The sequence below is a fragment of the Vanellus vanellus genome (genome assembly GCF_965231255.1).
Source record: "Vanellus vanellus genome assembly, chromosome: 1".
Taxonomy (NCBI): Eukaryota; Metazoa; Chordata; class Aves; order Charadriiformes; family Charadriidae; genus Vanellus; species Vanellus vanellus.
In genome coordinates, this window is record NC_138905.1 from 149,351,192 (window position 1) to 149,371,683 (window position 20,492).

The 20,492-nt window shown below is 39.2% G+C and overlaps 2 protein-coding genes across 3 annotated transcripts in view; one reads left to right on the forward strand and one right to left on the reverse strand.

Moving 5' to 3' along the window:
• EIF5B (eukaryotic translation initiation factor 5B) overlaps positions 1-4,784 on the forward strand; it is a 38,685-nt gene extending 33,901 nt beyond the window's left edge. For both annotated transcript variants that reach the window (XM_082481705.1, XM_082481706.1), the window contains 6 exons: positions 415-546; positions 656-732; positions 853-1,017; positions 2,149-2,287; positions 2,900-3,061; positions 3,996-4,784. In XM_082481705.1, coding sequence (XP_082337831.1) covers positions 415-546; positions 656-732; positions 853-1,017; positions 2,149-2,287; positions 2,900-3,061; positions 3,996-4,103 — 783 coding nt within the window. In that variant the 3' untranslated portion in view covers positions 4,104-4,784. The remainder of the gene's footprint in view (positions 1-414; positions 547-655; positions 733-852; positions 1,018-2,148; positions 2,288-2,899; positions 3,062-3,995) is intronic.
• Positions 4,785-8,497: 3,713 nt separating this feature from the next.
• The window catches only part of REV1 (REV1 DNA directed polymerase), a 64,466-nt gene continuing 52,471 nt past the window's right edge, over positions 8,498-20,492 (reverse strand). The window contains exons 17-23 of the mRNA XM_082479378.1: positions 20,026-20,228; positions 17,225-17,458; positions 13,063-13,171; positions 11,777-11,988; positions 11,442-11,598; positions 10,312-10,414; positions 8,498-8,904 (exon numbers count right to left, since the gene is read on the reverse strand). Of these exons, the coding sequence (XP_082335504.1) occupies positions 8,793-8,904; positions 10,312-10,414; positions 11,442-11,598; positions 11,777-11,988; positions 13,063-13,171; positions 17,225-17,458; positions 20,026-20,228 (1,130 nt within the window). The 3' untranslated portion in view covers positions 8,498-8,792. The remainder of the gene's footprint in view (positions 8,905-10,311; positions 10,415-11,441; positions 11,599-11,776; positions 11,989-13,062; positions 13,172-17,224; positions 17,459-20,025; positions 20,229-20,492) is intronic.

Below are 20,492 nucleotides of genomic sequence, written 5' to 3' on the forward strand. Positions count from 1 at the left end.
TGCTCAGTTGGGCAACCAAAGGTGCCGTCACAGGCCCTTGGGGGTGCGTTTGCTCAGTCTTACCAGTAGGAACTTACAGCGCTGGGGAGAGCGATGTGTAGTCTGCAGCAAAATGTTACTAACTCCCCGGATGGGCATCTGCTTTCTGTTACGTGATTGCCTTCTTGCAAAATCCTCAAGTCCAGTTCAGTTCAGGCTTTTCTAATGCCAGACACAAGCAGCCGTGCATTACGGGGCTGTGCATGGCCTATACTGCAAATCTGTATGTCGGTACCTATCAGTATGGCTGTCACGTGCTTGCAGCAGCTCACAAACAGAAAGACTTTGTATCCTGAGGCATAAGTAGCAGTAGAACTAAAGCTTGCTTTTTTTCTTTCCTTTTTTTTTTTTTTTTTACTTTTTTTGTTTCTAAAGGATGAACTAATACACGAACTGAAGCAAACACTGAATGCAATCAAATTAGAAGAGAAAGGCGTTTATGTCCAGGCTTCTACTTTAGGCTCTTTAGAAGCATTACTTGAATTTCTTAAAACATCAGAAGTGCCAGTAAGTACTTCTGTGCTGTACCTGATGTTGTTTCTACAATTTAGTTGGTAACTGTTTCCTCTCAACTCAAAGATTAGTGACTGATTTGTGTGGCTTTCCTCTTCAACAGTATTCAGGAATTAATATAGGTCCTGTCCATAAAAAAGACGTTATGAAGGCATCAGTTATGTTGGAGCACGACCCACAGTAAGTAACTTCTTTGCTTTACTACATTGATTAATGCACCGTGGCGTTTCAGGGGGGGCCCCCCTTAGCGCTGGTTCTATGATCCATCTAGTAAACTGTTTGACTTATTTTCACTTACAGATATGCAGTCATTCTAGCGTTTGATGTGAGGATTGAACGTGATGCACAGGAAATGGCTGATAGTTTAGGAGTTCGAATTTTTAGTGCTGAAATAATTTATCACTTATTTGATGCCTTCACAAAGTATAGACAAGACTACAAAAAGCAGAAACAGGAGGAATTCAAGTAAGTAAAAGCAATCCTATTCTCCATGCTTCCCAAATAATTGTCTTTTAATTTTCTTACTAGAAATGAAATTGCATTTAACTTCTTGTTTCCGTATTATTTAGCATGTAGATCTGATGGGAAGGAAAGGAAGAAGAGGATAGGACAATAACTCCAGTGTAACTGTTTAGCCCTGGGATTAGGCTTACTAGGGTGAAAGCTGCGAAGCAGTTGAAAGATTTAGCTAAAACTCTTATGTAATATGGAGCTTTCTTATTACAGTTTGCTTTGTGTACTTGGCTTCTGTTCCTAGTTTGTGACAGATGGGTTAGTCTTGCAGAGTTAAAAAAACAAACCTAAAGGGATTTGGATTCTGTTGTTTCATATTTATGCAATTCCAGTGTATAGGGCTTAATTCTGACGGCAGTAACATGAATATGCAATCATTTAAGAATTTATAGGGACCCAAAATTAATTTTTGGGGTCTGTGTCATTGGCTGATCCTCAATGAAGTAAGGACAGACAAAATAAATGAAAATGTATTTAATTTTGTATTGATCCCAATTAGAGTTTGTATGCCTCAGTATTTGAACATATTTGTTCCTTTTACAAACAAAAATCTTGAATTTTTGGAGTCCCTGTGATGGGTTGAGGCAGTAATATTTCTATTCCTGCGCTCTTCTGAGACGATAATCACGGAATTATGGAATCATGGAGTTTCAGAGTTGGAAGGGACCTCTAGAGATCATCTAGTCCAACTCCCCTGCTAAAGCAGGATTGCCTAGAGCACATTACTCAGGACTGCATCCAGGCGCGTCTTGAAAATCTCCAGAGAAGGGGACTCCACAACCTCCACAACCTAATTACACCGTGAAATCACTGTTCCTTTCATCTTGGTCTTAGTTGACTGTCCAAGCCAGTCAAAATAAAACCCACGCCAGCCATGCTTGATTTTTGCTCCCTATAGTTCTTGAAGATCAAGTATTGACTAGAACTAGCAAGACTGGAAAATACTTTTTTCCTGCTTGATATCTCTCCAAGTGACGTTCTTGGAATAAATGACCAAGAAGTGTGGGAGAAGACAGAACTGTTAATGTTGTGTACACCGTTCCAGGGTCTATTTCAAATTGCCTTTTCTTTGTTATCTTCCAGGCATATAGCAGTATTTCCTTGCAAGATGAAAATACTCCCTCAGTTCATTTTCAACTCTCGTGACCCAATAGTGATGGGTGTAGTTGTGGAGGCCGGCCAGGTGAAGCAGGGGACTCCCATGTGTGTACCTAGCAAAAACGTAAGTATGCGCCTCTTCACACTGGATGTTTGATCTACCTGGTAGTTCCTGGGATGATGCACCAGGAAACGCTTGCATGCCTTTCCCTGGTATACAGAGTTTTGGTACAAGATGGCATTCAGACTTGTGCATCAAGTCTCTTTCCTGGTGATCAGCGGTCTTGCTGGTCTCTGCTGGAGCAGAGTTGTGCCCTGGTGGTGGGGCACAGCCTCTGGACTGCTGCAGGGCACTGCCAGGAAGCATGGCTAGAGGGTACCTGACCCCTAGAGGGTCAACCTCTCTCCCTCCCCTGCTGCGATTTGTGTATTGCGATATGAAGTAATGAGCAAAGTTGTTATTCCTGGTGGCTAACAGGGGGGGAAAGTCAACTCCTGACGCTTCTAAGGGGTAACAAATTGATATCCTGGATGATCTATGGATGGGTTGATGTCACTGCCCTTTTCAGTGCGATGTGCTTACAGTGCAGCCTGTTTTGCTGCAGTTCTGAGGCAGCCGCTGCAACAGCACAATGCTTCATATGAGCAAGTCTGTGTATATAAACAGGAATTCAGAGAAGAGTGTGTGCACAGAGGCTTTGTGGATGTGTATTACAGCTTCTTCATTGTATTACAGTTTGTTGAAATTGGAATAGTTACAAGTATTGAAGTAAACCATAAGCCAGTGGAGGTTGCAAAAAAAGGCCAAGAAGTATGTGTTAAAATAGAACCTATTCCTGGTGAATCACCTAAAATGTATGGACGACATTTTGAAGCAACAGATATCCTCGTCAGTAAGGTAAAAGCAATCTGCATTTTTAGAGAGGGCTTATGACATAGCGGTAGCTTGCATGAAGGGGAAATATTGCATGAAGCCTGAAAAACATACCCTAGGAACCTTCCATCAGAGACGAAGAGACACTGGGAATGGTTTGCGTGGGGCATTGCTCAGCCCAACTTCTCTGTAGCCTTGTTTGGAGGTTTGTAGTAGTGCCCCTCAAGAGGAGCCAAAGAGTGATGTACTGCAGCTAAAAATACCTTGCAGCTTACTGCACCCGAGAGGGTAAAATGCTAAATGAGCTATTTGCATATGGTTGTATGTAGCTGGTGCTCAGAGCAGCTTAGCAGTCCCCTGTGGCATTACAGCGCGATTGTGTTTGCCTAGTTTTGAAATTGTGCAATAAATAGCAATACTGTAGCTGCTCTGATTCTGGAACGCTGGGCTTGGATGAGGAGATGATCCCTTGTTCAGTTTTCTGCTGTCAGAAGCAAAGCCACAGCTCTCCACATCCCAAACTGCTTTAGTTACCATGTCATAAGATGCCCCCCGCAACCCACACGCTGGGGGCTCGTCCCCATGAATGGGGGGTGAGTAGCCACAGGGGCTTTCCCCGGGGAGATGCAGGGCCTGTGACAGGGACTGGGAGGTGGTGTTGGTGCCGTGGGCACTGGGGGAGGTGGGAGGTCCTCTCTGGTCACAGGCCTTACTGTGCAAGGTGCAAGACGGTCTGTGCTTCTGCAGTCTCTGAAGACCCAGGTGAGGGATGTGAGGAGAAAGAAAGGGAAATGGAGGGGATGGATCATGGAGCAGATCAGTTGCAAAACTGGGATTAGGAGCTTTCCTGCTGTGCAAACTGATGCCTGTTCTTCAGATGGACTGCTTCCAGCGTGCTAAAAGCTGCCTTTATTAATACATGTGTGTTTTTCTGATGGGTTTGTCTTGTGTGTTACAGATCAGTCGTCAGTCCATCGATGCTCTGAAGGACTGGTTCAGGGATGAAATGCAGAAGTCTGACTGGCAGCTTATAGTAGAGCTGAAGAAAGTGTTTGAAATCATCTAGATAACTTTTTACAGCAATGGGGAGGCAGGAATAAACGCGCTATTCCTGTTCTAAAAGTTACCAACAAAGTCATATATTGAAGACAGTGTTGGATAAGTTTAGGAGGAAAATATGTGGATAAAATGTTTTCCATGAGAAACCAAGAAATTTACACTGGTTTGACAGTGGTCAATTTACATGTTCCCATGGTTCCAATGTGCCTGTTCACCTCTCCTACTGCCCTTCCTAATACTGGCTGCTGTTTTAAAGTTTGCCCTTCCTTCTCTTACACCTTCCTTCCACCCTCTTTCCCTTCCTCTCTCCAAATTAAAATAGAATAAATTGAATTTTTATTACAGAACTAAAGCTCTTTCACTTTTATACTGATGAGATCAGTACTGCAGTATTTGATTAACCAAGCTTCTGCAGACTTTGTGATTCTTGGGACATTTTTGATGTAAGAAGTACTTCTTTATTTATGCATACCTCTTCCCTTGGCTCTCTTTTCCAACATTCTTCTGCTTTGTGCCTATAGAAATTTTTTTAAATAGAAAATTAGGCAATTGGATATTTCTGTATTTGCTTTGTGTGAAACAATGATGTAAAGCATAGTTGGCCGCCTTTTACTGCTTGTACAGTTCATGAAAGTCGACCTGTAATCATTATAATGCAGAGCCGCAAATAAAGGAGATGGACATAGAAGCCCATTTGTTTTACAGTTTGCTTCAATACACAAAGTTTCACTTCATGGGCTGTGACAGGCGTGGAAATGCCAGGTGGAGGCTTGCCCCTCTGCGCTTGGCAAAGTCATGGAGGTGTGTTCCAGCGAAGGTGTGTTTTCCTCTGGCTTCACATCCCATCTTGGAGCACACGCTGCGTGTGGTGGTGATCTTGGTGGCTCAAATCTCTTACAGTGTTCCTGAAGCACTGGAGTTGCCAGCTGGGTGTTTAGCAAGTCACAGTTCCCAGAGGGGCTCTGCTGGGAGGAGTTTAGAGGTGGCATCTCTTCTCCAGCTGCTGCTCAGACTCCTGGTAAGCACCTGTAAAATGGTTGTGTGCAAGCCAGGGGTGACCTTGGATGCTGCATCTGACGCTGTGGGACCGAACCCTTTCAAAAGGCGTTTGGTTGATGGTGATAAGGAGTCAGTATGTAATCCCAGTGTTCTCCTACCCTTCCTTCCCCCATGGTTCCCTGCCCAGGATGACAGCCTGACACATCCCTGGGTCAGGCAGTCTCTCCTGGTAACTTACAGCTCATGTTGAGAGGAGCTAAACAAACACTTTTTTCAGCACAAGCTGAAAAAAAATCGATAAGGATCTTACATGTAGCTGAGATTTTTAGCATTTAAAATATTTACAAGAATTTAACTTGCAATAAGTGGTTTGATCAGATTTCTTCTGTCACTTAGATTACTTTGTTGGAAAAATCTGAATTTTATAATTTGGATTGTGCGGACTCCATTACAAAGGAACATTTAACAGCTTCCTTCCTTTGGCAATGGAATTTTAACTTACTGGATTTTTTTGTTTGTTTGTTAGACTTTAAACTTGCCATTGAAAAGGACCTTTTCAGTGTGGCTGGTGTGTGGCGCAAATTCACATCACTGGGTGCGTCAGTGCTCTAGAGTAGAATGGTCACAGTGAGGAGACTGCATTTAATTGTTACAATTTTTCTTTTGCAAACTATGCAATCGTGAAAACTACACTAATAAAAGAAGTTCTTACCTTAAGAAACCAGATGTCAAACATGTGGTTGTGATGTACTCTTGATTGTTTCCTTAAATGGGGAAGGGTGTTCTTCCCACAGGTAAAAAGGCTGATGCTATTTTTGTGGGTTGCTGCTGTGGAATTTAGAAGGCTTTAAGGAAGCAGACAATTGTTGAATGTAGTATTTAAGGGCTTGAAGCGGGGATTACTGAGGGACAATGAAATTATAATTATGAATAGCCTCACTCAGTAATGCTTTGAGAGTCCTTTTTCTTAAAAAAAAAAAAAAAGTTTCAAGTATGTTTTGAGCAGCACTTACAAAACCAGAGTTGTGTACCCGAAACCTAATTGGTAAAATACTTGCTTGAATTTCAGTAAATATATTGCTGTGTGTGAACTGTTCACATGCCAGTTTTCTTAAATGGGGGGAGGCAGCTTCAAAAGCAGCAGCTAAAGGGGCTCTGAAAGACCCAAGCTAGACACTGGTGCAAACCTGGACAGCTTCAGCTGAGCTGAGGTCCCTCTCCCTTCCGCTCTCTGTAGACAGGTATCTACACACAGATGCAGTTCTGTGGACCCGAGCTAACTTAGGGATCTATTGCAGTCACCAAGTCCAAATCCTGCCCTGTGCTCAGGTCACCAAGGACTGTGTCTAGTTGGGTTTTGAGCATCTCCACTGCTGGAGGATCCACAACTACAGACAATCTGTTAAAAGGAATGGTCTGTACTAGTTTGTGCCCATTGTCTTGTGCCCTTTCACTTGATATGACAGAGGAGCGTGTCTTCACCTTCCTTATTCTGTCACTGAGTGTTTGTACGCATGGCTAAGATTTCCCTCCTGCCAGCCTTTTCTCCAGGCTGAAGTCCCAGCCCTCTCAACCCCTCCTTATATTATGAGAGAAGAGCCATTCCCTTAAGCAACTTTGTGGTCTGTGTTGGCCTTGCTCTGTATGTCCATGTCCTTGTACTGAGGAGCCCAGAACTGGAGCCCGGAGTACTCCAGGTGTGTCTCACCTCCATTGACCTGCTGGTGATGTTCTTCCTCATGCAGCCTGGGAGGCTGTTGGCTGCCTTTGCTGTGAGGGAGTATTGCTGGCTCAAGCAACCCACAGGGCCTTATCTGCAGTGCTGCTTTCCAGCCAGTTTAGCCCTCAGTGGCTGGGGTAGCTCTTCCCTGGGTGGAGAACTTTGCATTTCTTGTTGAACTTCATGAGGTTCCCACCAGCCCATTTCTCAGGTCTGTTGGCCTCTGGATGCAGCACAGCCCTCTGCCACATCAGCCAATCTTGTGTCATCAGCAAACCTGCCCAAGGGTTGTGCTCTGCCCCATCATCCAGGTCATTAATGAAGATGATGAACAGGATTTGCCCTGGTACTGTGGGGTTACACCACTTGGGCCTGGCCTCTAACAGAACGTTGTGTCACTGATCACCATGCCCAGGGCCTGCCTGCCCAGTAGCTTTCAACCTACATCTCTTCATCAGCTCATCTACCAGGATGTTACAGGAGATATATGAAAAGCCTTACTAAACCAAGGGAAACAACATTTACTGCCCTTCCCTCATCCCTCACCTTGTTGTAGAAGGCTGCCAGGTTGGTACCTCTCCCAGTGTGTTACAAGGTGTGCCTAGGGCCCAACCTGGAGCTAAAACGTGCTGTTGTACTGTAACCTGTGCTGCAGCCAGTGAAGTGACTGCAGAGTGTTCCCTGCTGCTGTCCTGCTAGTTGCAGCTTATCTGAGTGCAGCAGCTCCTGCCCTGTGCTAGCAGAGATGTTTCCAGCTCAGCTCGTGGTGCAAATCCTGCTCCAGGGCCAGCTCCAGATTGCATTCCAGCTTTCAGTCAGGTGGGCCCACACCCACCCAGGGTTACATGGGGTACTTCTGATTTCCCTTCCCCTCATTGTGTCTTCAGAAAATGAAAGATTTTTCTTACCACCTGTGTTTTCTTCAAGTGGTCAGTCTTTCCAGGCACCTGAACAGCCTTGCTTCAATGTATTGGGCCAAATATGACTGTATGAGGCTGGTGTACATCTGGAAAAAGCAAACTTGCCCAAATTGCAAACTGTAGAGATGCAAGCATACCTTCCCACCATGGACACAAACAGGTAAGGTGGTTTATTTCAGGTATAGACCGACATTTGAAAGACTTCTGCTGCTCACTACAACCTATTTTGTTATGTTGTGTAACTATGGTATTTTAAGAGTGGAAGGTGGCTCTGTCCCAAGCAGGAGCAACGTAGAGGGCTGGTACAGACTTAGCGCTCCATGTCAGCTACTCCCTAGCTGCAGTACAGCAGTGCTTTTGGGTAACTGTTTAAAGATCTCTATTTGTCTTCCTCCCCCCGGTGCACATCTCCAGAAGTGACAGAACACCTGAATACAGAGAGTTCAAAGAGCAACTGTGCTTTAGCTATCACCATGTGTGCTTTGGGAACGGCTGAGCCATGCTGGTTTCTGTCTTTGAAGGATGAAACTGAAAGTGAGCTAATATTCTTCCCTTGGCTTAAAATGTGGAATAAAGTCAGCAGAGAAGAAACAGAAGGCAGGCAGGTGAATGTACCACAGGCTCCTAAGCTTGTTGAGGCAGTGTCACTGTGTGAAACTTTGTAAAATGAATCAAAGCTGCGGCATGAATAAAAGGGGTTAGCTATATTCAAACTGAAGCATCACAAAATAGAATCAGTACAAAAATATACATACAGTTCTTTATTAAACAACTGTAAACACTTCACTGTAAAAATCCATAAAACTTTATAAACAAACATTTTGTAAATAGATTCTATACTACAATAAAAGAATTTTAACACAATTATTTACATGCAATACTGACAAATTTGGCACTTTCTGAAAAGAAATGTACAAAACACTTTGTTGTTTAAAAAGAAATTTGAAATTATAAAAACTCAGGGCATTACTGTCATGCACTTTGCAAATACCTCACAAGCACTTATGGCACAGCTAGCAGAGAGCTCCAGGCTCTCATCGAGCTCTTTACTACAAGTTCAGATAACTTTTAATGTGCTTCCGTAAGTTTGTTGTAGAACTACCTGAACATTGTCAAGAATGAAGTCAAATGCCATATTCCAAACTGATTCCACAGATGACTGCATTAACCTGAAGGGGAAAAGGGAGGAGAGAGAGAAAATTACCATTACAGAACCAGTTCTTTTTACAGTAAGTTTTGGTCTTCATACTGGAAAACAAGATCACAACAGTTCACTAGGAACAGTATTTTGATCCAATCTTTAGGTAAAGCCCCACACCTCTGCAAATTTATCTCATACCACGGGTCCCTCTGCCATTCAGTGGTGAAATTTCTGATTTGAACGGTGTCAGACCACCTTGTAACTGTTAGCGTTTTGCAGTGGTTGTACGCCTGTGGTTGAAGTGGTGACCTTCTACCAACCTCATTCTGAAGAATGAGAAATGGGAGGATTCTGGATCCTGACCTTTCCTTCCTCGTGCCACACATACATGCTACTTTTTTCTTCCAAAGAATGCCAATGCTAAGACATTTAAATAATAGGCTTTGGGGGCACAATATTGTGTTTATTGCTAAAAATGGAACCAAGTCATGGAGGCCCACAGACAGCTATGAGTTGCCTCTATCATTCAGCTGCTACTAGAGGCAAATTAAGGATATGCCCAAGGAAAACAAAGCAGCTCTGTAGTCTCAAAATCCCCTTCTAGATCACTATTACAGGAGAGCAGAGGGTTCCTACACATACAGCTTTGGAAGACCTAACATCAGCATCATATGGACAACTGTGTATCATCCAATTACTGATTCCTTGTCCTACGCTTGTTACCAGGCTTTGGAGAGACACAGTGCCATCGGTGCAAATCTCACATACAGGGACCAGGAACAGGACATGAAGCTTTTTGAAGTGTTTTACAAAGAATTCACTATACAGCCTTCTACAAAACAGTTAACTACACTGTGTGTTTTGCATTTCCTGAGGCCTAACAACATCCCATAATACAAAAGCATGGTGAAGTTTTTACACTGCTGTAGTCTCTTGGGCGTTGATCAATTCCATGAAAGCTGAGCTCCATAGTTAAGTATCAGTCAGTAAGCAAGTCATAAATGGAACTTGGGCCTCCTGCCTCACAGGAAGAGTAATAAGAGCACGATAACTAAGTAATAACAAAGGATTTAATAGGTTGGAGGTGAGACAGGATCTGGATACAGCAGGAGAATGAAATCAAAGATCTGAGGTGCCACAAAAAATGAATGAAAACAGGATGAAGAATGGGGACAATGCTGACAAAAAAGATATCCTTTGTCTAGAAACAAAAGACTTTGTAGCAAATACTATTAAATGCTACTCAATTTTCACAAATTGCCTATTTTAACAGCCCAACTTCTCCCCTCCCTAGTTTTTGAATAAAATTTAAGCTTAAAATATTTACACTCATCAATGGAATGTCTAACGGGCTTGTGGCCTCACATTGAAGCATCTAGTGCATAAATTCTAACAAAAATAGTCTACATGTCACAAATATTAGCAATTAAGCTACCTTTTCATGTACTTAACAACCAGATCTAACTTTTCCAAATCCTTTTCTTCTATTAGATCAGTACAATACTTCACAACCTGTAGAATGTCTTCTTCCATAGGATCTGTAATAAAAAAAAAAAGCAACAAAAAAAGGAGAGAACTTTTCTCTAAGTATACTTAGAATATAATCATAGAATAATTGGAATATAATAGAAAGAAATCCTACAGTTTTAGAGCACCAGGGACCAATCTGACAATTGCTGTATTCCCATACCTCCCCCCAACACCAGAAGTTGTGTACATAAAAGGACTGCAAGGTCCTGAAATATCTGTCTTGTAGACCTCTTCTTTTTCTTCCGTAAGAACAAATGACAGCCAAGCTAATACTAACCAAAGGGAAAAGAATCATAGAATGGTTTGGGTTGGAAGGGACCTTAAGGATCATCGAGTTCCAAACCCCCTGCCATGTGCACAGACACCTCCCATGGTTACACCAGGTTACTCAAAGCCCCATCCAACCTGACCTTGAACACTTCCAGGGATGGGGATTTAGAATGGAATGGCTGTTTTGAAACTCTTAGGAGAATAGTAACATCCAGGGTATGAAAGATCTCACAGGTCAGATTTCCCAAGATATTAAAGTGTTGCTAGTTGTTTGACATAATGTTAAAATTCAAATCACAATTTAGCAATGGTGTTACACTTTTACACTTTATTCTAGATTTTTTTCCAGCAGTTATCTTGGGGAAAAAAAAAAAATCCTTTTCCTCTAAAATGACATGTTCATAGAATTCCCTTTCAATAGCTTTTATCCTAGTGGTTATAACATGTTGGACAAAATAAGGAAAACCTCCCACACGAGTAACATCAAGGCATAAGACAAGGGCCTGACAAATGGGTTGAAGAGAGAGCAGGTGGATTTTCATGAAGTTAAGCAAGAAACAGGAGCTGGCAAAACCATGGAACAACAACTGAGTAGGAAGAATCAAGTTACTCCAAGATTGCAAGGCAGTAAGACTTCAAGATTACTCTGAAAAAAATAACCAATGAAAGGAAGAGTGAAGGAAGAAGGATGAAAGCACAAAAAGCCTAAAAAAATATTTTTCCTTGTGATGCATGCAAGATCACCACTGGCATGACATCCCGTACCTGAAATAGTTGTAATCCATTCTTTCAACAATGTCTTTACATCATTGAATTCAACAGCTCCAGCGAGGTTGGGTGCTTGAGGCCTAAATGAACCAGGCTGTTCAGCCTGCAGAGCTGATGGGCCTGAAGAATCTGAAGTAGATGGAACTGCTTCTGGCTGTTCCAAAAATAAAAGTTGATAATGCTCGGTCTGACAAATATGGTAACACCACATATATACATAGATAAATGTCTAGTAAAGAATCCAGTAAAGAAAACAGGCTGCATTTGTGAACATGGGCTAAGTCTAAAGAAACACGCATACCTTTACCGAAAGCTGTTAGTGTTAAAATTACCTGAGCAGCTGTTCCTTCTTGTTTCAAGAAACCATCTATTAGCTTCTGCGGGCTTCCAGATGTAGCCGGCATGTTTTTTGCAGGGCTGCCAGCAAGTTTGTTTTTCAAAGGACTCTGAATCTTTTTTACAGGACTGACTGGATTTTTTTTCCTGATTTTTTTCTTATTTTTCATTGTTGCATGCTTCAGGTGTTGAAGAGGATTTTTTGACACTGAAAAACACAGGAGTAGTCACCGATTGATACATTTAAAATTTAGTACGTTTCCATTGAAAGGGGGACTCTCTACCTTCCACAAAATCTATGGATCAATTGGGAGAACATAACCTAGATAAAGCAACTTTAACACTCATGTTCCATTCCAGTTACAGGCAATGTTGTAAGTATTTGAAAAGCACTGCTAGACATTACTGTAGTCAGAGGATACTCAACTATTCATAAGCCTTTTAATATCAAGCATTTCAGTGCTTGAATATGAACAGCTGGTGAAATCTGAAGCCTACTGGACAAATTGTTTTGCCTCAGTCAGAGCACTGTCCCACCTAGATACCCGCTAAGACTTCCTACCAGTGGTTATCAGCAAAACCAGCAGCAAAAAGCCCCCCAAACTGCTTTTATCAGTTTACCAAGGAAATAGCTCTCATTCCATCATACTAACTTATCTGCATTAGTCCAAGGACTATGAAATCAAGGTTTCATTATAATAATGCAGTATTTAACTGGCAATGAACCCAATGACATTTATACCTATTTTATGAGAAAGCACATTCACAGGGAATTAATCTTATTTCTTTCTACAGATTATAAAAAGGAGACCTGGGTGATCAGCTCAGAATAAAACCATTAAACTATCAGACATATGGTGAGATGTATCGTATCTCTAGTTGCCTGAAATCCGTACCAGTGGTATGGGTTGCAGGGAACCACGAGAATGCTATCTGAACATAGTTTAACTAACTTAGGTACTGAAGATGCAATGCTTAAATCACAAGACATATCCAGTTTAGATTCCATTCTGCAAACATATGGACACGGGTAAGTTTAGCGCCACAGTCCTCATGAATTGAATTAATTACCCATTTAAGTAAAGCTAGGCATCTGTTTGCAAAATGATAGCACAGCTGGTTGTAATTGACAGTCTGTCAAAAATAAATACAGAAATTCAATTTAACACAGCATCTTCACAGAAGCTTTAGTTCTATTTTCCAGTTTGTTATTTAGGGTTGCATAACTCTCTTTGAATAGTAAACAACTCCTATACAAAACTACTGTAATACATATACTCACCAAAAGTGTTAGCCAGTTGCTGTTCTGATTGCTTTTGCCTTTGATCATATGCATCTTTCAGCTCTGCTTGCAACTCAGCAGGTAGTGCAGCAAAAACCTCAGGGTCCACCTGAACAGTAACATAAGATTAATTTGATCATTTTACCAGTAAGCAACACTGCTTGCTTTCCTCTAGATCACTCACATAAGAAAGGTATTTACATTTTATGCCAAGCAAAAATAAATGAGAGATAACTGAAACACTGTAAAATACGTGGTACATTTTCTTCACGTACTTTAGCTTGTAAAAACCACGAAATTTTCCATTTAATATTACTCTACATTCATTACTTTATTAAATTACTATTTATGGGCCTATAATACACTACCCATCCTTATTCATCTACTTTATTCACCACAATCTTTATTCACCTACTGATATACAGTACAGCCATATTAACAGCACAATTAAATCTAACTCAGAGAACGCTCCCTTCAAATTTCCAAACTCAAACACTATGACAATCAGACTTTTGTTCCTCCTTTTCTTTTGATACTTCTATTTCCTGGAAGCTGCTACGCTCCTCAAACAAAACAACCTTGGAAATAGTCTAGCTTCTTTAAGGACAGGAAATGCAAGTCCAGCTACCCCACATTTTGAACTAGCGCAAAAGGGTTTCATTTCTTTCTCCCACAGTTGTTCACCCCTTGTTCGACTGACAAAAACACAGTCCCTTCCAACTGTCCTAGGGGCTTGACATCTTTTGTTGCCAATTGCCGTACACTCATATGGACAAAATAAAACGTCATGTATTATCGGTCATCTTCACTCACTGTGTGTCTGAAGTAACAAATTAGTGACAGCCTAGTTGCAGATTCTGAGCTTCCCAATATTATTAGACAGTGTTTTCAGTTCATAATCTGCAAAACCTAATTCAAAAAAGCAAATCCTATCATTTAGAGGATTAAATCTTCCCAGTGGGAGAGAGCCCTTCATTTCAGCAGTAAAATTCGGAGATGTGCAAAAAAAAAAATTATTCAAAACTACTATTACTTTCTACAGGCACAATACAATTCATACATCAGTATGCATATATATTAAAAGTTACCTCTTATTTTCAACAGATATTTGATCTTTATTTTAAACCAAAATATGTATGTTATGTCAGGAAAGTAGGCTGTGCTATTCACACATATGATGTCTACATTATATGGATAATAAACATGAACATGCTCCCACATGTAAAACTCATCAATTTAGCACAACATTTTTTCCATTTTTAGAACTCCATGTGCCAACACAAATTTCTCCCCACGCAAAATACGCACTAATTAAAGGAGGAAATGGGAGCAACTCTTATCTCAATTACTGCATACATTGCGCAGAACAAAGCATTAATGTAGCCAATTAAGTCCAGAGGCTTCAGTTATTTTTGAAATATAATTTATTTAATAAAACTATTTTAAAAAGGTTAGTGTTCTCTGGTTAAGCATTTGAGAGTCAGGAATTTGGGAGGCCCTGAATTAACACCGTTTTTTGTGTACACCACTTAAAAATTCATGCAGAAATAATGCACTACAGCGAATGGGACGTGGTTTTGTTATTCCCCCTATCATTTCCCTCTGAAAGCGTAACATGTAAACATTCAGTTAGAACAGCCATCAGTCAAGTTTGTATGAATTCTACACTAATTAATTGGAGTTTCGGGTAATTTATTGTACAGCCAGAGTATTCTAACATAGCTTTCTTTTAGCTGTATCACATTCACATTATGGAGAACCTTGATTTTATTAATTCATGTTATGATTTTATTAATTCATGTTATTACCTCAGCATAGAGCTATCTTTCTTTTTTTTTTTTTTTTATGTGCTTTTATACCATGCTAAGACAATGTAAGAATGAGGTGCAAATTTGCCACTGGTAATTAACTCCACTACTACAAATGTCGTTCATTTCTAAGCATCTGTAATCTTTACTTCTTGCATCCTGTGATTTTACAAGATTCAGCTGCTGCAGAGATATGCAGCTCTTCTAAATTTTAAGATTACTTCAGCAGCTGATGGAAATGAACACAACCTATCTGGATTCTTTTTATGGGAAAATCTTACCCAACAAAGGAAATTTTCCACATGTTTTCTAATGAATAAATCACTGTCAGGCAATTAACTTGGCACCTGGTCATAAAAACACAGTTCAGACAAAAGGAATGAAGGTTTGAAAATCAAACCTAATTAAGCTATAAAAAGATGGCACAGCATTATTTACATTTGCTGAGTTGATGTAGCTAAAGTACTGAATTTGGAGTGGCTTGTAATATTTCTATATCTGAATCCTATTACTACTTAGTTCATTGCATCATTTGAAAGAAAGTAATTTTAAGTGTTTGTGTCCACTTATACAATATACAATTCAACAAAGACTTTGAACAATTAAAAAATTGTGTAAAACTGTATTTAGACAAAGATGATATTCTTGAATTAAATTCACAGAAAAAAATCCTCTTGCATTAATGAACTGGTTTTAGCAGTTTTCTAAGTTTTCTAAGTAAGCTATTTAACCATATTATTCTAGGTATTAAACTTGGACCTAACTCAGAAAATGAAGATTTTAAATCTTAGTTCTCTTTTTGCCAATAAAGGAAGTGGAATGGTTTTCAGGAGGAAATCTGGGGTACAAGCATAAGGCATTCTAAAATAGTATGGATATCCCCAACAAATAAATAGGAAGTAGCCAATTCTTCTTGAGCTACTCTCCTAAGCTGACATTTTTGGATCAAGTAACAGAGGCACAAAATGCATTAGGAGATAGAGACAGAAAAAACAGTGCATTTGAGTGTGTATTTCTAAGACGATTTCAAGAAGTAATGCTGTTATAATAAAAAAACCCCAGCAATCAATTCTCAACTACCTAATTACTAGACAGATACAGCATAAACACAAACTAAATACAATTTTTATAGAAAGCCATATGCAGTTAAAATTTACCCTGAAAAACAGTACTGAGTGGTAAAACAAGTGTGGAGGGCTGTACTTTAAAGCACAGCATAATTTAACACACAAGTCCAAGATAAACTCTTGCCTATGAATAAAGGTAACTACATAATTTAGAACAGCTGGGGTACGGCGAGTTCATATACTATTCACACAGTACTTCCACAGGGGAAACCCAACTTTGCAGTTCAGGAATAAAAACTGACACAACTGTTTTTGAACCAATGAACTTGAACCAAGGCGAAGAAATTTTAGTAGTAGAATAGACTACACATCTTCCAAATAACAATTATGCATTAACTACCATTAACTGAAAACAAGTCAGGAATTTCTATCTAATTTTCTCTGGATTCTTTGTCAGCTAAGCAGCATTATACTTTAGAACCAGCAACAAATATCTCTCTGTAAATCTGCTTAGGTGGTACCACTCAGTTTGAGAACAGCAATGGCATAGCAAATAGAAAAATAAAATTACTGCTCTATTTTAAATGACGCCATATGCATCATTGGGTAACTCAATCTTTGATTTATTTTTTTTTTTATTTTTACCCTACATTTGTTCAGCACCATCTTGGATTGAAGGGTGGGATATCATTAGAAGCATCATTACTACTACCTGCTCCCCCTTCAGACTCCTATTCTGAGGAACAACTTCGCACTTTCCTCATCCCGGACATGCTGTATATGAGCTCATTTAAAAATTATGGAAATATGCACAATCTTTAGCCATGCCTTCCTTTCTCCCAGGAATGTGATACAAATAATCACATCTCTACAGAAGCTAGTAGAGGTTGGCTTTACACCATCAAAACATCCACTTAAAGAGAGTGAGTCTCCTGTGACTAGCTAAGCAGATTTCAGGACTGCTTCAGACTGATGGTGCAGTGTAACTCAGCTGCAATGCAGAAAAAAAGGCTATTTACACACTGGATCACAAAGCAAAGTGTAAATGAGGCGGCTTTACATTAAATAACAGCAAACAGGCATACTGATGACTATAAATCTTTAATAAATACTATCATACTGTGTTATATAGATCAAGCTACATTTAAAAGCACAGACTTCTTAAGATATTAAAGGATCATAAATAATTTTGGTCACAGATTCTAGTAATGCTGTCTCAAGAAAAAACTGTTAACTCTTCCTATAGGTAGAAAGTTGATGTTTATTGATACCCTGCAAACATCCTACCTGTGAGAAAGCTGGCAAGGCTATCACATTAATTCCCGTATTGGTATTTGGTTCTTGGAGCTCTGGTATTTGTAAAAGCACTGTTCCAACTGGTTGTGACAGAAGTGCAGAGTTACATCCATTTATTGTCTCTTTTTTGCTATCTCCGTAATTCTCTCCTTGCTGAATGGTGTATATTTGCTCTACTTGTTCTCGGAGATCAGGCGGCAGAGCTTCTACCACAGACTTATCTAGCTGCAAACATGTAAAAGCTGTTAGATTTTTCTGAGGAATAGGTAACAGTTAATTTTACTCAAAAAATAGTTCTACAGTTCTTGAATTTTAGAAAAAAAGATATTAATTTTAATCTGTGTCTGCAAACATGAACCTGACAATTACACTCTGCAGCAGCAAAATGTAAAAATACCGTTTAAGACTAGGCAGTTCAGTAAATACGAATGCTCAGTTTTACCTTTTCACTATGTTCAGTGTTCTCATCACAAATCATATATAACGTTCCCTCTACACCTACCTAGGGATAAGGAAACCCAAATTCTGAGTTCAAATTATATAGGCAACATGTTGATATGAATACTAAATTGGTGTCTTGTACAAAGCAGTAAGCAATTAATCTTTTTCTTTATGTTGTTCTAGGATACATGCTACTAATTTACTTTAATGGTATCACATATGTTTGCATACTGTCAGACTCTTGTCATAGATTTTGATAATGAAATAAGCTTTAGATTCTAATTTTTGCTTGCTGTAACTCATACTTACCATCAATTATCAACTAAACAACTGAAATGACCCCTCAGTACCCAGAAATTGCTGTATAAAATGACAGCTGCACAAGTGACAGAATGAATGGAACTGACAAGCAGATTTACAGCATCATTTTTCTCACAAGTAAAATTTGAGTAAAACTGTGTAGATAAATGCCAATATTCGCCTGTAAGTTCTGCTAAACGAGACTCCATAGCAGTGTTAGAAAACTTTATCTCTTACCTTTAAGAAGAATATTTGGAGTTTATGAACAGATTCTGGATTTACAGAGAAACACAAATTATCTATGAAAAGATACTTTGCTTATGGTAACTGAGAGGTTTTGATGAAAGCTGTCTGTATTATTAATCTCTATATTCTGTTTGCGTTCCCTCATTCCAAATTTGCTACATATATACTTCTATAAACATTTTCTGGAAATCCTGGGAGTAAAATATCTTGCTGTTGCTCTCCTAGCACACAGTACACAAACAGCAGTATGGGACTAACTGTCACCACTCCTTCCCTGTACTGAATTCCATATTATATTCCATCTTATAATATGCTTATAAAGCAGAAGGAAAGATAAGCATATTGTGCCATAAGGCCACAAAAGCTTTACGAACTTTACTGCACAGCTAGTGCATTTTCACTTGTTCATACATATTCCTCCTATAGGAGAGTGAGTACATGGAGCTTCACGTTGTTCAGTCAAGTTGCTTTTAGATCCTGAGCTAGCATGAGTATTGCATTATGGAAAAAAGTTTTCTGACAAAAGCATAATTGGCTTCTAAAAATGTATAAACATTTGGTAAAGCTGTTAACAGAACATCAACAAATGCTTTTACAGATTTAAATTACAGAAATTAAAATTACAGATTTTTACAGAAAAGTATGTAAATCTGCTTATACCTAACATACCTACAGAATTCAGTGCACCTTGCTCATAGTAGACCCTTATCACAGATGTCGGCTTGAATAACATGTGGTGGGAAATAAGGAGGCTCTTCCTTTGTTAAAGCGTACAAGAAACCCACCCAAACCCACAGAAATATTTTAAATATTTTATTTAAAGATTGTCCTCCTCTCATCTAAAAGGTGATATTCTGTACAAATGTTAAGTGTGCATCTTAGCTTCAATATTATTTGAAGAAAATTTGAAAAAACACAGGAAGATGAATAATTAAATCTAAGTACAAGTTTGACATTCTTTTAGAGATAAACTTAGAGCATAGCCATTGTAAACGTGTATGAGGTAGTGTAAGACTAGTTGCCGTTCAGTTCCTTCTCACTGATTAAATCTTGAAGACAGATTTATAGTGCACTTTAAAGACTGGTATAGAACACATGGCTTTAAAAAATTATGTGGAGATGACTACCTGATTATAGTTTATTGGCATCTGTAGCAAAGAATATTGCTGCCATTAAGAGGGATGGGAAACATTTAGAACTTATGTCTTCATGAGAATGACGCAAAGTACTTGTCAAAATTCTTCTTGAGCCACTCATCAGTGATTAAGCTAATCAGAAATAATTTTTAAGAGCTAACATAGCTAACAAAAGGTAATTCACAAATCTGCATCATATCATAATCATATAAACACTGAGCATTAACTATAGAATACGTCTAATTTCTCTGATGAAAGTTATCCTAAAGTTTATTTCATGTTTTTTATAATTAGGCTCTGGGCTTTGGTTCTGAAAGGTGGAAGGTAAAGGTTTTTAATACTTCATCTTCAGCATCTTTTCCATTCCTTGTTCCATTCCAATCCTTTAGCAAGTAACAGGAAAGGAAAAAGATACTGGAAAACTATATTTTTTTCTTTCAAAAAATGTAAACTTTTTTTGAGTCAGTCTACAAATGACTGCTCTGTAAAAATCCTTTTATTAAGGCAAAATAGTTTTGAATCAATAAGTTTCTTACTGTGCATCGTATTCTACTAGAGCTCTTTTTCTTCAAGAACATGTGTAATGTAACTTTTTTTCTCTCTCCAATTAAGACAAACAATCGCAAGTTATTACAATATATTGAGACATTTTACATTCTCGGATTTTACCTGGGAAGCGGATGGAACTTCAATACTCAAATTAAGCCTGGATTTTACGCTGACAGGAGAATGTACGCCATTCCATTTGACAGCAGACTCAGCGTTGTTAATGTTAGAATTGAGACCAGATGCAAGATGGGTGCCACGAGATGGAAGAAAAGTGCAAGTTCTTGAATCAGAAGATATTTCAAGGTCCATAGCAGCGACAAATACTATACATATGAAAACAAAATACAGAATGATCACCTAATAGTTAAAAACACTCTGAAGATTCAAGATACAGTAAAGCTCATTTCCAGTTTTCTTCCATATTTTACACAATATACAGCATAATGATAACACTTTCTATTTTAAAATATCCTTTATTACTATTAACTTTTGAAAATTATTGGAATAATCCTATACGAAGTTTTACTTGTAGCGTTTTCATTTGCAGCAGCCAAATCCGCTTTCGAAGAGTTCATGTTAAATAATTT